Raw genomic sequence first — 16,285 nt, 5'->3', positions numbered from 1 at the left:
ATGATCGCTTACCATCTTCTAGCCAGGCAACCAGCGACATTTGTGCATGTGAAATTTCGTGCTTGAACACGCCGACATGCACATGCGGGTTTATGATGCGACGCCATCCCACTCACCCTTTGACCAGCTCCACGGCGATAAAGTCGTTCCCATCTCCGCTGTTGAAGAGGATGAAGCCGTCGGGCGAGGTGGTTTTGAACTGGAAGAACAGGTGCATGGTGGTGTACGCCTGCAGGGTGGCCAAGCCCAGGTAGCTGCCTTTGGTCTTGAAAGTGACGGGATCGGCGACGATGAAGCGCATGCCGAAGCGAGCGTTGAGCTCGCAGAAATCGATGTCGCCGTTCTTGCACATGTCGATGTACTGCATACCGTTGAACTTGAGGCTCTGGGGAGAGGTCGGACCGAATTTTCAATAAATGATAAGGGTTCAAGTACAATGAGGAAAAAAAAAACTTTTCGCAAATGTTTTACTCTTATTACCTGTAGGTGGCCAATAAAAGGGGAGGGTGTTGACGAAACGAAACGTTTCTCAGTCAAGATGCCCGTTTCCACGTTGCTGAATTCCAGGCGGGTGTGGTCACCTGCCATCTGACCTGAAGGGCGGCGAAAGAGAGAAACTGAGGAACAGTCAACTGTGGGAGAAAATGATGGCATACTGCTAGCAACCCTTTATCTGTTTGATCTATATCTATAGATGAAGAATTCTGAACATTTTTTGTAAACTTTATGTGTAAAAAATGAAAAAAAATAAAAAAGCAACCAATTAATTAGTAAGTAAGCTTCATCAAACTAAGTCAGCCATTTCTCTGCTTTTCTTATAGTATTTTATCAACAAGATGCAGAATAAAAGAAGAAATTAACCTTCAAATAAACATACAGCACTCTCCAGAGTTTTAAGGACATCTTATAAAGACGTGTATAATAAAAATAAATAACTTGTAGTTTTTTAAAATTTATTTAAGAGTCCAAAAATTTTTTTAATTTAAACACCTGCAACTTTTACAAACCAGGGTGGATGAAGATCCCAGTTTGTTTTGCCAAAACGCACAGCAAGACAGATGTCAACTGGGATAAGAAAAAAAATCTTCAAGTTGCCTGTTAGATCTTGACATCAACTGGCTTTTGTTTAAACCTCAATGTCACTTTGCATCAGTGTTGCAGTGTTGAACAATTTAATTTATTACTACTTATTCTAAAGGTTTAAAAGATTTTTATTTCCTTTTGCCATTTTCTAGTTTATTCTGATTTCACAGAATATATGTCTTTTTAAAAGTCCACTGACGAATGAAAGTATATTATTCTGATTTGCTTTATTTGGTTTGATGGCACAACGAGAGGCACACGAATCACAAAGGCCAGCTCACTGTTGGAAATGCCTTTGAAGGAGCAATTTGATTAAAATATGCAAATAAATGAGAAAAAAAGAAACTTACTGATCTTTTATCAGAGGTACGCCGGTGTGAAAGTTTGTTTACTGGATAAGTTTAATGTGGGGAGAAAATGATTTTAAAAAAAGAACTACAAAAGCTAACAATGGCATGCTATTCTACAGGTGACAATTAAAAGCTAATTTTAGTTTCACTGATTTTACAAAATAAGTCTGGCCTGTACCTTTAACTTAATCATCCCATCGTATTTATTTTTTCCACAATCACTATATATGACAACGTAGTGCACATCTTTTATTTAGGCTGTTGGTTAAGAGTGGCCCTTGACATAAACCCAATTAATTTATTATTTTCTTACAGTTTCTTGTAACTCCCTGGGTGAGATTATACTGCTGTTGTCTAACTTCCTAAATTGTTCTGTACCAACAACTTTTCACTCCTCTGTATTTTAACACTATTGTAAACCACAACATGCAGTAAGCAAACGAGAAATTTAGAGTCCTGGCATTCCACTGATTTTATTTGTGCAATGTTACTTTTCAGTAATAAAGAAAAAAAAATCTATTTAAGAAATGTGTTTCCCAACAGCAAGTGATAAAATTTTACATACTCATGTAATACATATTCAAACAATGGAAACCACACACAGAAGCGTGCATATCAGGCACAGCATGAGAAACGTCAATACCTTCGGCCATGTCGTCGTCCACAATGAGTTTGAAGTTTTTACCGCGGCGGACCACTCGCACCGAGTGCCACTCATTGTCGTTGAGCTTTTGTCCGGCATAAAGGACCTCAGGGCCCTTGCCTGAAGATGAGGGTCAGTTAGTGGAAGGACGGGGAAGGCACAAGCAAAAGCAAAACCAAATCTTTGTTTGTTTAGAAATATGAAGCACAGATCACTCACTAATAGAGCATTCTGGCTTTCAGGGTCTAAGATTTTAATTTTCTTTCCTTCTAATCGCATGAAGTGCTGTTCCTACTTTAGATTTCAACTGTAAGCATAAAACAAAGATTTGGTTTTGTTTTTGACAACAAAGGAAAATAATATTTGATGTTACTCACACAAACACTCAACTAGAAGAATTCATAAAAACATTTTTTTTGTTGCTTCTATCCTTAGCATTTTTCAGATACTTGATGTTCACAGAAAGTGCCTTTCATTGTGTGTAGTGATAACTCTTAATGCCACTAGGGGGCAATGCAGCTCCATCTAGTTTCTTACAGAAGCAGCTGTGGCATTTGTCCTCAAATTATTGGATGTGACGCATTAAAATGAAACCAGTTCTTAAATCTTTATAAGCAATGATGGCTAGAGAGACTTCTTCACCAGAATTTAAGACTTTAATTTGCCGTGTGTAATTATGCACTTCATTGTTGTCTGCGGGTTCAAAGTGGTATTTATTATGGACGTGGTACTGAAAAAAACAACTGCTTGCTTCAATCTGCGCCATTAACAATGATCAGAATTTAGAGTTCTAGTGGGAGTTCACACACATGTAATGTCAGACTCATTTGGGAGTTTTAAAGCTGTGTAGGAATCAGTCTGTATTCCAAGTTGGAGTGACAATACTAAATGTAGTGTTGGATGGACATAGTGGAATGTACTGTGGATTCTCTTGAATTAGCAAGGGTAAAAGTATACCTGGTATTATTTGGATAAGTGTCCCATAGCTATTAGTAGGGAGGCAACTCACTTTTTGTTAGCATGGTTATAAATTATGTAAGAAACTCATTTAAATTGTTGGATTTCTTGGCATGGACCCAAATTGTAACCCCACTAGTGTTGAGGTTGGAGCCTTTCCAGAACCTTCAACTATATATTTATTGAGTTGAGGTGAAATGTAAGAATTTTAAGGTAGTCCTACTTCACCATTCCACCCTTTTCACAAATATCATTTGTCATAATAAGGTCCGACAGCCCTATGCTTGAAAACTGGAAAGGCGTTCTTAGGTTTGTAAGCTTCAAAAAGCATTGTTTTGTATTGTAACTAAATACCTCTATCTTTGCTTGCTCTAACAGTTTAAACTATTTTCTATTAGGCATTTGGATTGTCTCTGAGAGTAGCTGCAAACTTTAGTCGACCTTCAAGTTGTTGAAGGTACTTCGTTGTTGGTCAGCACGTTCTTAAATCACATGTCAATGTCCACTTATCAAAGGGTCGGCGTTCTACCAGTTTTAGATGAGTCTGTGAACCAACAAGGCGAGTTTAAATAGTCCAACTACCTCCTCAGGATGCTTATAAAGTTTTGCTAATAACCCATCATTTGATTCCGGTGTGTTAAACTAGAGAAAAAACTAAAACATGCAGGGTACCGGCCATTGAAGATGGATTTTGGATGCCCCAGTACTCTAAGTCTACGGCGACATAAATATGTCTTAACTACATTGACGTTGACAGTGGCTTTCCAGCTGTTTGGAGTTAATGATAGGCTTAAACATTGATGCGGCTTTGTTGTTTTGAATGTTTGAACTAAGGCAGCCCGGTTGGGTCAGACGGTTAAAACGCAGAGGCAATTGGCTGTTTCAACAGGACAATGATCTTGACACTTGGTTTTAGAAACTAGACAAACATTAATCTTCTAGACCCACCCTGACATCAACTGCACTACAAATTTGTAAAGTATGTCTGATAGTGAAGTCCATGTGAAAAAGCCAAACAATTTTAAGTAACTCTGTAATTGTGTACGTTATAGCTTATATGTGTATTTTTTTCTTTGTGTGTATTAATAAGAGAAAGGCTATGAGAAATTCAAATGAGTCCACTCAATTCATGGTTTTTCATAATCACTGAAGTTGCATGCTGTGTGATCATTAGGACCCTGAAATGTGAACTACACAAATAAACCATTAAAAGCTCAAAGTAGGTGGCATTCATGTCAATGGTGAGTGGATGTGAAAGTAAGTTTGGGCCTGTAAGTGACTAATTTGTGCACAGTTGCTTTATTATATGCATATACATCCATATAAACAAGCTGTTGTCTCAATGAAAACTCTCCTGAATGCCCTCGCCTCTGTTAATTTTTTCTCTCTGTCATTACAAGGCTGGTGAGGAAGAAGAAAAAAAAACACTCCAGGTCATAAAACACCATCCGCATCAGCATGTTGATTTAAATACTACAGCATGGATTAACACTATACAAGTACAGGACATTTCACTGGAATATCTGAGTAAATACAAAACCAATATTCCCTATAAAGACAGAGTACAGATGTTCAGTTAGTTGCTACAGGCATGCAGGAAAAAAACGATTCAGAGCTAGCTGCTTGACTTAATTTGAAAATGGGCCATTTAAAATATAGAAAGTCTATTAAGCCTGATTTGCATGACTTTGATCTCTGGCTATTCCTCATTTTCCCTCCACTTTTATCTAAGAAATCCTCTTATTAGCTCCCAATGCCCCCCCCCCCCCGCCCCCAACCCTCTGCATTGACACATTCCTGCCTCCACACCTAGCACACAGACCACAATCAAATATTGACGGAAGGAGAAAAGGCTGCAGAAGAAGAATGTTGACTTACTGGTGTTACAGTTTATCCTGACACAGTCTAGATGGGGAGGGGAGAACAAGTGACAGATGAAATCGCATCCTTCAAGGTTACAGCTGCAGACATCCAAAAGCAAGTAAAGCCACCTTCCGGGGACGAACACATGACGCCAGCGGCCATTTTTTCCCCTCCCATCCCTAGCCAATTTGCAAACTGATCAATATGATTAAAGCAGTAATCTGATGTAGCTCAAGTCAAAGCAATGAATCTGTCCAGAGCCGGCCAAAGATTTTACAAGGCCTTTAGCTGAATTTTTAACGGGGGGCCCATTTTTGATTAGCCTATTAGCCAAAAGTTAAGCAGATCACAGAATAGGTTTTTATTTGTTAGTTTTGATAAATTATTGCTGTGAATAAATTTTAGATAAAAGTTTATCTGATTTTAGGGTTCCACGCCATTTTAGTATATTACTGGAGACTTAACTATATCTTACCTTCAGTTACTTTGTAAAATACAAATGTCATTATTAGAGTTTTTTTTATATGAAATATTTTGTTTTGGTAAACCATACATTTGTTGTTAATAGTTAGTTATACTGTAGTAGTTGTAACTTTTTAAAAGTTAAAGCTATTTTTAGTTGTATATAAAAGTAAGCTACAACTCTGTTGTAACCCGTTCAGAAGACCAAACATGAATTTGGATGAATGAGAACAAGGATCAATGTTAGGAAACCCAGCCCAATTTTCCATCGTTGCACAAAAATATTAAAGGTTTCATAAATTTAAAAACTGTGTTTTAAAACATATATAGTCAGCGTTGAATAATTCAGTTCAGGTTTGGATAATTCATAGTCATATACATTTTGGCTTTGTTTTGTCCAAATTACAAGGGGATTCTAAATCTCTAAAATTTATTTAAAATTCTGACTTTTTGCATTTTCAACAATAAAGAAAAGGTTTCATACCTCCATTCATTCACAGTTTAGCAAGAATATCTGCTGTGTGCAGAACTGACTGCTAAGTAACTTTCATCCAGAGGTGCACAACAGCTCGTAATTATACATTTTAAGACTTCTTGGGGCCTTTTTAAATGATTATATAACCAGGTGAATGCGGCTTGTCCATTGTGAATTATTATTAGTCGATTACATCCCACAACCGTGCAACTACTGAAGAGCTACTTCCTGTATTACTTGGGAAAAAAAGAACACAGGCACAAGATGTTAAGTTTAGAGTGCTTACCTTTATGTGGGTAATAGTTTCAGAAGAAATATATTGTTGTAATATTGCAAGACCTGATGCTATTAGATCTTGTTACATATCTAAATATTATTTTGTTTTAAACAACACACTACAGTCTTTACATCAGGAGGATGGATTAGAAATAAAATCTATCAGGTATCATTAACCTAGTAGCATTAAATTATAAATGTTGACACAACTTCCAATCTAGGACATGTTTGTAGGTCCTATTATAAATAAATCTAGACTTAATTTTCAAAGAATTTTAAAGTATTTTAAACGTTATGTTAAGAAAGCTTTAAATTCAAAAAAGGTCTTTTTTTGATCTTATAGTTTCCAAGTAGCAGCTTGGCTTGCTTATGATCTGGGCCGGCTCTGACATTACAAAAATTACTCTACCTCTACTATATCAGATTACTATTTTTGTATAATTATGTACTTTTTTCTTTTTTGTGTTCATTTCAAAATGGTCACAAGCTGTTTTAAGACCACATTGATTTTGCAACCCAGCTTCTGGAGCCCAAAAAGTTTGACTCATTCTTAGTGTCGCTTTAAAAATAAAGTCCTATTTGCTAATAGCCAGGTCTAATAATCAGAGCAGTGGGTTCGTCAGGACGTGGGCTGAAACCAATGTGACCGTGTTGTGTTCATGTGCCGTCAACCGCAACAGAAAAGTGGGAGCAAACAGCCGCGCGCCACGTAGCACCAACACCCCACTGAGGCCTAAAGACACCCATGAAAGGCATCTGGGTTTATCTATTGCTATCTTTAGCTAATCTAGCTTAATTACTAACTTCTTCAGACTTTTGTTTGTTTTTCATTGTAGCAGCTTATAGGATGAATCAGACTCTTGTTATCCGTTTCCTGGTAGTCACTCCAGGCTAGATGCTATGTCCTGCTGCTGCTGCCATGTGCGGGTGTGCTGGCCGCTGTGGCTTCGGGCTGTTTGCCAGATGGGCCGCAGGCTCTGGGCCTTTGAAGGGATGAGTGCCATCTTTGAACAAGGCCTAGGAGATGCCAGCTAGGCCAACGGTGGACCTTCTAACATGAGGGAAAAGAAAATAAATAAATAGATGGTGAAAAAGACCACAGGAAATGGAGCGCCGAAATAAAAATGCTAACTGAGCTACTTCTGAATAGACAGCAAAACAACCATCTACATGCTGCTGATTGGACTACTGTGTTCGGGGTGAAACTGTACAAAATAATAAGAAAGATATGAAACTACTTTGACTAAATGATCTATGATGTGTTCAAAAGATGCGCGGCAGAGCATGGCTAACTTTGTTAAGTGTTAGATCAATGCACCTTTTTTTTTCTTTTTACAAAGACATCAAGGCATCCAGGCAGAAGAACTTACAGTTCAGGCAAGTCAGAAACATTAACATGCAACTACAAGGACGGACTACACATCTGGTTTAGTACATGTTAGATCAGATTAAAAAAAAGAAAGAAAAATAAAAAAAGCTTAAACAAAAAAAAGAGCGCGGGCTCCTGCCTGAGCCAGAGGAGACGGTTTATACGATACCTAGGTTGACCGTCAGTTTGACCCTCCCGCTGTCCAGCTCGAGCCGCAGAGTGTCCGCCGACTCGCGGGACGTGGCGGCCATGAGCAGGCCGAAGGCCCGCTGGGACATGAAGCGCAGGGAGACGTCCTCGGCCTCTGTGTGCATGATGTTCGGGATCACCACTTTCATGTACATGCTGCCGTCATAAGACAAGATGGAAGCCTCTGTGAAGACAAAGAGAGACATTTTTTTTTTTTTTTGGCATTTTAAGTGTTACACTGCAAAAACACAAAATATCACCAAGTACTTTTGGTCTTGTATTAAGCTCAAATATCTTACACTTGAAATAAAACAAAAACTAACTGACAAGTAACTTTTTAAGCATGGTTTTAGTCATTTCTTAATACTGAAGAAAAACTAGTTATGTGTGAAATAATCTGCCAGAGGAACAAGACATTTCAATTTATAATATGGGAAAAATATGTTATTCCAAGGGCAGATTATTTCAGTCATAACTAGAACTTTTTCACCAATATGAAAGAAATATTGACTTAAAACCAGCTCCTATTTATTGCTGTAAAGTTACTTGTCAGTTTTGTCTTATTTCAAGGACACAGAGATGTTTGAAGTAGAAACTAGACTAAACACAGATCGCAAAAATTCACATTCTGCAGAATACTTTTACATTTGAAGTCTTTGCACAAAAATATAACTTATTTAAGGATTTTTTCAATTATTTGTAATATGTTCTTTCATATATTTGCTTAGGTAAATAACAAATGTTGGAACCTAACATAACATAAGAGCTAATAACACTTTATCATGTATTTTACCAGCATTTTAGCTTCACTAGACCTCAGTTAATTGAATTTTGTATTCTATGGTAGAGGGTCATTCTGACTTCACAGAGTTTATGTTGATAAGATTTGGTCGGTATAAATGTTGGCATACCGGTAAACGCCAACGCTAAGTACCCCAGTGTTAAAGCTGAGATATTTAACTTTTATAACAAGAAATATGCTTTTTTTGCTAAAACTGTCACTATGTTGCAACAGTTTACTATGAGACACAATCTGTGAAAAAAATCAGGCTCCTCTACCGTCTTCCAGCATTCCCAGTGCTAACTACAGAAATATACAGCCCCATTAGAAACAACCAAACACAGCAAGGAGGACGGTCTTAGCGCCGTCAATCAGGCTAATGTATGTGCTGCTCACACTCATCACCTTGCTCTCTGCTATGCTAAAGCTTCTCCCCATAAGCAGAGCCTGCCATGAATGCTAAGACTAGTTAGCATAGCCAGCGATGACGACGGATAAACAGTTTTTCTGGGATAGTAAGTCGTTCCTCCACCATTAGTACATTGAGTGGCGCATACATGAGATTGATAGACAGCACTGTGATGCTTCTCCTGCTTTGATTTTTTTTTTTTTCTGATTATGTCTCATATTATAATGTCACGACATGGTGACAATTTGAGTAAAACATTTTGTTTGGTTTTTTTAAAAATAAAGTTGCATACTCCAGATTTGAAGGCCACCTAAAAATAAAGTGTGGGTCACAGACTTAACTGGGAGTGGGGCACCCAAAAATATTCTGTTCATTGATCCGTCTCCGGTTTGTAAGATCCGACGCAGTTGAAAACAAGAGAGCCTGAGATGCCAATTTGACGGAAGAAAATAGAGCTCTAGCCGTTGTGTTTATGCCCCTGGAACGTCTGCAAACATGCTCAGTGAAGAAAGCAGAAAAGGCTCCACCACTGGAACATGAACGCCTCCGTGTCTCTCATATTTTATTAACAGGAAACACACGAGTGTTCATGCCCTGCATGCCTACGCAGCCGCGTTGCTGAATGACTAGTCTGACGGAGCAGGCTGCAAATCGCCGAGCTACTTTTAGCTGGTGCCTTTCCCCCTTCCCTTTGTGCACTGTATACAATCCACGGAGCATAAGCAAACACACTGCAGCTCACACGAAAACATTCACTCCATCATCAAACAATGCACAGAGAGAGATGTCATGGGGTTATGGAGGCTGCAGAGCCAGACTAATTTGTTCTCTTGCTTTAGAGTTCAAACAGAACGAAAGAACCAGAGTGAGAAGGGGGAACGCTTGCAGAGCACTGGAAAGCCTCTCACGGAGGGAGAGACAGATTAAAAAAAAGCACCCAACCGTGAAATACGTGGTTTTGGCACCGAAGCTTTTAAAAGAAAATATATGAACCTTGGTAACACTTTCGAGTGGACCAAAGCCAAGGATGACGATGAGAAATTCCACGAGAAAGGCAGATATACACGTTAAAAAGAGGAAGTCAATCCAGCTGCTTGATGGAAAAGGATGCCGAAACCTGCAAAAAGTTGGATTTTTCACATGTCAACTTGTAAAATTCATGAAATAAAGTCAAACACTCCGAGCAGCAAACTGCTATTGAGGGTCCACAAAGGTTTGCCTGCGTACGTTTTAGGGCCGTTGTTGGATCCATTCCATGAACAAGCTGTCTCCTGCGTGAGTACTGTTGCCTAGAGGATAATGAAACCTCGGCTCGCCATTGTTCTGCTCGGCTTTAGATTGCGCCGAGTTCTCTTCTCTCCTCAAAGACACGTGAAGATTTTAAAAAGCTAGTAAAACATTCATATGTGCATGAAGAGAAGTCTGTTCGCAGACAACTCTGCTGACTGACGGGGGGATTGATTGATTGATTTGAAAGGCCAGATGAGGTCCCGCATGGTGGGCTAGCGGTCTAACGTTAGGAGAGAGAAAAAAAAACATGAACAGCAGACTAAAAAATGGTTTGAAAAGATTCTCTGATGATGATGTGAGAGAGAAAAGAAAATCTTGATGCAGTTCTCCTATGAGATTTTTCTCTACGCATTTAGAACCTGAATCTAAAATGAAAATTGCTCTCTTGAAATGAAAATTGTAATCATTTCAAACTATTTGGCGAAAAAAACAAAGCTAAGCCTCGAGAAGGAGAACATTAGGGAATTTTCACATCTGTAGCTCCTTCACTATAGTTCAAAAAAGCTGAGTTTGTTGTCTTCTAACTTTTTCTAACGATTCTGTCTCCAAGGAAACCAAACCACGCTCTGGCGTTCAGTCTGTTTATAGCGCAGATGTAAATAAAGGAAATGGATTTTATGTTTGAGCTAGTCAGAAAATGTAGTTAGGAAAGTAAATAATATATTTCTCAAATTTGTTCCTGGCATAATTTGATGTAGTGAGATGGAGTTATGCTTTATAAACACGACACACGGCCTTCGTTTAACCCCACAACGCAACACAAACCTGATGACGGGAAGGCTTTTTTTATGTGTCCCCTGTTGACACAAAAACTAAATTTATCCTGCAACAGGGAACCTTTTCTCAGTGCCTAAGTCGAGTGAATGACTTTATTTGTATTTTTATTTTCACTCATTTTCAACCACAACATGTGTACCATTAGCCTCAAGAAATGTTGCTGGGAAAATCATGAATTTATAAATGTGGCAGGACAGACGATGCCCTCAGAATATTGCTCAGATGTCTACATCAAGTAAATTAATTATATGGTAGCGTACTTGGTGTAGAAACTGAAAGTGGGACTTTCAGTTTCTTCCTTTCACTGTTGCTAAGTTTTACAAAACCTTAGCACAGCTGACAAATGTAAAGTACTTCGCTAATACAACTGTCCAGAAGAAGAAGAGTGCTGATGAGAATGTAACGACGTCATAATACTGCAGATTTTTGGTCTTTTAGCTTACATTTTTCTGTTTTTGTCAGAAGCAGCAGCTGTGATTTCATCAGGCGAATTTCAAGCAAACTTTTAAAATGTTGCAAAAAAAGAGAAAACCAGAAAATGAGTGTTGGGCGTGTTTCCACATCCTAGTTTAGAGCTAACCAACCAGGCCACGCAAGGCGGAATTTCGTCAGATGTTGACGCTACGCATGGCTGAAATAAGATGCAAAGAGTGGAACGTAGTACGGAGCACACATGTCAGAAAAATGGAGAGTTCTCACCTGGAAACTGGAGGTTTGGATTTTGACATTTTCAGAATGTCGTGCCTCAAGTAAGGATGCAAGAATGAGGAAGTTCTCAGTAAGTTAGAATATATTCAGCAAATGTGTTCCGTCTTGTGAATCAACTCTTTCTCGGAAATGCTGAAGACCACCTCAAGCGAGTATGAAGCTTTTTTTTTTTTTAATTAAAGAAGTTTTTTATTTTTTTTTTACACTTTGCTGTTTCATCCTTTTCTAATGCAATACTTAAAAATGTGCATAAAAAGAACACTGATGTAAACACAACTAGTGCTTCACTGCTGTGATAAATTACCGGCTCACTGGCATTACATTGGAGAGCTTTTAAATCTCTCTGTAGGATGCCAGTTTGTTATGTCTCCAAACTTCTATTTCTCACATTTCTCTAGACTTCTTCTTCAAAACTAGACAAAATTCTCACATAAATCTTTGTCAAATGAACTCACTCACCCTTAAGTGAATGAACTTCAGGGTGAGTCACTCACCACCTCTCTCCAATCAGTATGTTTTTCATCTTAGGCAGCCATTTGCACCAAAACCTCAGTTTGGCTCTGTGCATAATATTCTTTCCGTGTATTTCTGTTCCTTTTTCCTATGATTATTTTTTATATTCCTCTTTTCTTTTTCTTTTTTTTGTCACGGAAATGAATACAACTTGTCCTGAACTTACAAGGCGACTAATGGTAAATCAGAGAAAGCTGGAACCCCGTGCAAAGACAAACACTTCTCTCAGCAGAGCTGGGACTTGAAAGAAGTCGAAGCAGCTAAATCTGCCAAATCTGAGCTAATCACGATGTTACACTGGCAAAGAGAACATGGGAGTGCTGCAGAATGTGAGGGGCTGCTCCTGAGATACACAACATTCATACAAAGTTGTGAGTTAATAACACACATCTGCTGACAAAACAGGTGACAGCACTCCGTGGAAAGGCAGACTGGTTGCGTTTAAAGTTGTATGAACACGGCAGCCTCCGTGTTTGCTCCTCCATAATTTGGCATTTCTTAAGAGAGTTATCAGCGGCGCTGAGGATGTCGTTTCAGACGGTAATTAAGCTGCCGCTTGTCATTGAGAGTGTTGGTGTGTGCATGTGCTTTTCAATGAACCCCTCACTACATAATTAGCAGTCCGTTTCAAGGAGAAGATAGAGGAGGAGGAACGCTATTAAGTGATGAGCTTCACAGATATTGTGGGTTTGGATGAGGGAGTGAGCTAGTCGATTTATTTTCAACTTGGGCACACACACACAATCAGCTTTCCTTTGTATTCACTTCTGTTTTATCCAGGCTCCTTTTTACTTTAGCTGCAAATGTGCATGAGTAAACAACTTTCTTCTGCCTCAAGAAGGTGGGAAGCTTTAGTTCATGTTCACTAAACTATTGCACTTTTAAAACAGATGCTGGGGGCAAAATGAGGAGAAAAATGGACCTCAATCTTTATTTTTCTTGAAATTCTTAATTCTCACACCCATTCACTCAGCTAGATTCCGCTAAATGTCAAATTACTTTCATTTCAACACTAATACTGCAGAGGAATATAAGGTATTTGAATAGGATCTTATGCAATTAGTCAACCTTAAGTAAAATTTCACAATTCCCCCCACCCAAAAAATATCTCTCTCCAAACTCGGCCCATTTCACATTAGCAAGTGCATCTAATCTGCTGTAGTCTCAACTTCTTACGGGGCAGAAAAAGCTAAAAGACTCTTTGAACGTCTGTCTGTTGGCAGGCAAAGAGATGAATAGTTTTCTTTACTGGACCTCAAGTATCTTTAATCTTACCTCTCATGCCAAAAAATACCTTTAGAGTGATTATTAATTGGCTGTTTGAGAGGCTTAAAAACCATCAAATGCACCTATCAGCTTTGGACATGATCAGAACACGTTAGGATTGTTTGTAACAGGAGTATGCATTATAATCGCTAATTAAATGGTTAGTGTAACTTTAATTTGATATAAAAAACACTTTTGTAGTGTTTCTTCCACCCAATAAGTACAGACTACATAGTGTTTATTGAGGTTTTGAATCGTGATAACCTTGCACTGGCTTTTTCTTTGTGTGCTTTTTGCCACAATTTCTCTTTTTATTCTTTTTTTTTTTTTAAAAGACCTTGTGATTCTTTAACTATGTCCACTGTTTTGAGCGTAGCTTCCAATCCTGCTTTAAAATGTGAAATGTGATGAGCATATTTCAGATCTTTTGTTCCCCAGCAACAAATTGGGAACATTTAAAATGCACACACAAGTTTGAATTAATATTTTGGTAATGTAACACCTTACTCATAGTTGTCAGTAGAACAGAAAAAAGTGAAAATGGATAAATAAGTCATTTTTACTTGCTAACTTTTGTATCTTTATCATCTTTACAGAGCAAAGAATGGTTTCATAGATCATCAGCTTTCTGAGTCTTGAGTGTCAAAATGACAAAATTCATAAGAGAAGCAAGTCATGGACGGACGGATGTTTCTGAACAGCCCCTGGAGTAGCCAATGTCACTAAAAGATGAATTGTTCCAAACAAAGTGGCAATGTGCTCCCTGAAGGGTTTAAAACTTGTAATTAATGAGAGTCCGTGGTGACTGATGAGAGGTAAACTCTCCGTTTAAAGTGGCTCACGTAATTTGCAAGCTAGTACAATAATGTTCACCTGCGGTGTAAACGTAAATGTCTCCAAAAGTTTTTGGCAAACCTTTTCCCTATTGAGTGTGTTGCAGGGTGAGAGGTCTTAGACAGTAAAAAATGGTGGTGCTTTGTTATTACACTGGCAGTGTTTCAGGGTCTCGAACTCCTGTTTTTTTTAAATTATTATTATTTTTAGGAAGTTGCTGTTTTTTTGTTGGTCTTTTGTCTTTATGTTTTAACTTGTCCTGTACATTGTCCTCAAGTGTTTTGAAAGGAGCTTTAAATATAATTATTAATAATACTAAGGAGGAAAAAAATTGTGTACTTCTTTAAAACAACATCCCATCTTCTGCATCTTGTTTTTACAGCATGCAGCCTCAGATATGGAGACTTGATGAATTGATTACTGCAATAGTTTCTTCAAAGATCTGCCTTTAAAAAATCAATCAGACAGCTAATCGTGTTCTCACCAAAACCAGGAAAATAGAGCAATTCACTCCAGTTCTAAGGTCTTTACACCGGTTCCCCGTAGCTCAGAGAATAGACTTTTAAAAACTTGTGTTAGTTTCACTAAATGGTTTAGTATCAACCTTCCAGACCACTCAGACCTTCTGGTTCAAGTCTACTCTGAATCTCCAGAACCAAAACCAAACATGGAGAAGCAGCATTCAATAATATGAAACAAACTTTTAGAAAACTGCAGAACATCCGAAACACTCATGGCCTTCAACCTACTCTAAAATCCAACCTGTTTGAGTTGCCTTGAGCATTAAGTGGAACACCTGATTAATGTGCTTGATTTATATTTGATTATTATTCTTGATTATTTTGATTGTGAAATTTGACAAAATGTATTGTTTGCTTCTTGTTTCATAAATGGTTACTGTACTGTGTTTAGATAATGTAAAGCAATTTGAACTGTCCTGTTGATGAAATATGCTAAGCAGCAAAAACAAAAACTCTTACAAAATAGTTTCACTTATGAGAAGTTATTTTTCCATTGTTAAATAATGTGCCAATAGAACTAGTTACTTTTTCATCAAACTTAAGGAATTTACTTAAAACAAGCTTCTATCTTACTGAAAGGTTGCTTGTAAGTTAGGTTTGCCTTATTTAAAGTGTAAAATTATACACTTTGTCTATACACAAGAAACTGGACCAAAGAATACTTGGTAAGATTGTGTGTTTTTGCAGTGTATACAACTAAACATGACTTAATAGCACATCGCCAGTACTTAGGGTGTTAAAATTATTACTGTTATATGGAAAAGCAGCTTTCCTTGCAACTTCCACATGCTCCTCCTGACAGTAAAACTGTTAACCAAAAAAAATCTTGTCCTCACGCCACGTTATGGGTCACCATTAGCAGGCCGCAAAAGCAAAACCAGCTAGCTGCTTTTCACTGAAATTAACAAAAGGTGAAAATAAAGAGGCAAAAATAAATAACAATTGAAGAGAAATCAACTGGATCTGAATAAGCAGAGGCTGTAGGATAATTCACAGCTATGTCAAGGTGAACCATTATGTGAACTAACAATGCAATGCACATTTATGCAAGCTTAAATTGGATTTCTAATTTGAAACTGTTTAATCCATATGAATAAGAACTAGAGTAAAGAACATTCTCTCGTCATTTTTTTTCCCTTTCTCTGGGAATCTTTCTGTGTTCTGCTGGGAAAAGTTTAGAAATTTGTTGATTTCTCACATGGCCAAACATGCTAAAAGCTTGATTTCCTCCACTTTCTCCTTTCATAAAAAGGGAAATTTAGGTAAGAAACAAAGGACAAAAAGCAAAAGATGAATTGTTGGATGCTGCACATTCTGCGCAATGTGTCACAACGAGAGCCTGGCTTTATGTAACCAGGCCGGCACGCTTTCTCTGCACACATTTAATTACAAATGGGGATTAGGGAGTAACAGCGTGGCATTCCAAATGGTGGAGAAGAAAAGAAGAAGAAAAAAAAAACTAACACCTAAATGAACAGATCGTTCTAAAGTGCAGGAAGATCCGGCGCTCTCCTGGGTA

General features: G+C 38.0%; 1 protein-coding gene across 10 annotated transcripts in view; it reads right to left on the bottom strand.

The window, feature by feature from the left end:
• nrxn3b (neurexin 3b) overlaps positions 1-16,285 on the bottom strand; it is a 397,106-nt gene that overhangs the window by 231,217 nt on the left and 149,604 nt on the right. For all 10 annotated transcript variants that reach the window (XM_028040047.1, XM_028040049.1, XM_028040046.1 and 7 more), the window contains 5 exons: positions 7,648-7,851; positions 4,912-4,938; positions 2,077-2,196; positions 481-593; positions 117-385 (listed from right to left, as the gene is read on the bottom strand). In XM_028040047.1, the coding sequence (XP_027895848.1) occupies positions 117-385; positions 481-593; positions 2,077-2,196; positions 4,912-4,938; positions 7,648-7,851 (733 nt within the window). The remainder of the gene's footprint in view (positions 1-116; positions 386-480; positions 594-2,076; positions 2,197-4,911; positions 4,939-7,647; positions 7,852-16,285) is intronic.

Source organism: Xiphophorus couchianus, chromosome 15, assembly GCF_001444195.1.
Source record: "Xiphophorus couchianus chromosome 15, X_couchianus-1.0, whole genome shotgun sequence".
NCBI lineage: Eukaryota > Metazoa > Chordata > Actinopteri > Cyprinodontiformes > Poeciliidae > Xiphophorus > Xiphophorus couchianus.
Note: the sequence above shows the minus strand (reverse complement) of the source record. Positions and strands in the feature narration are given on the sequence as shown.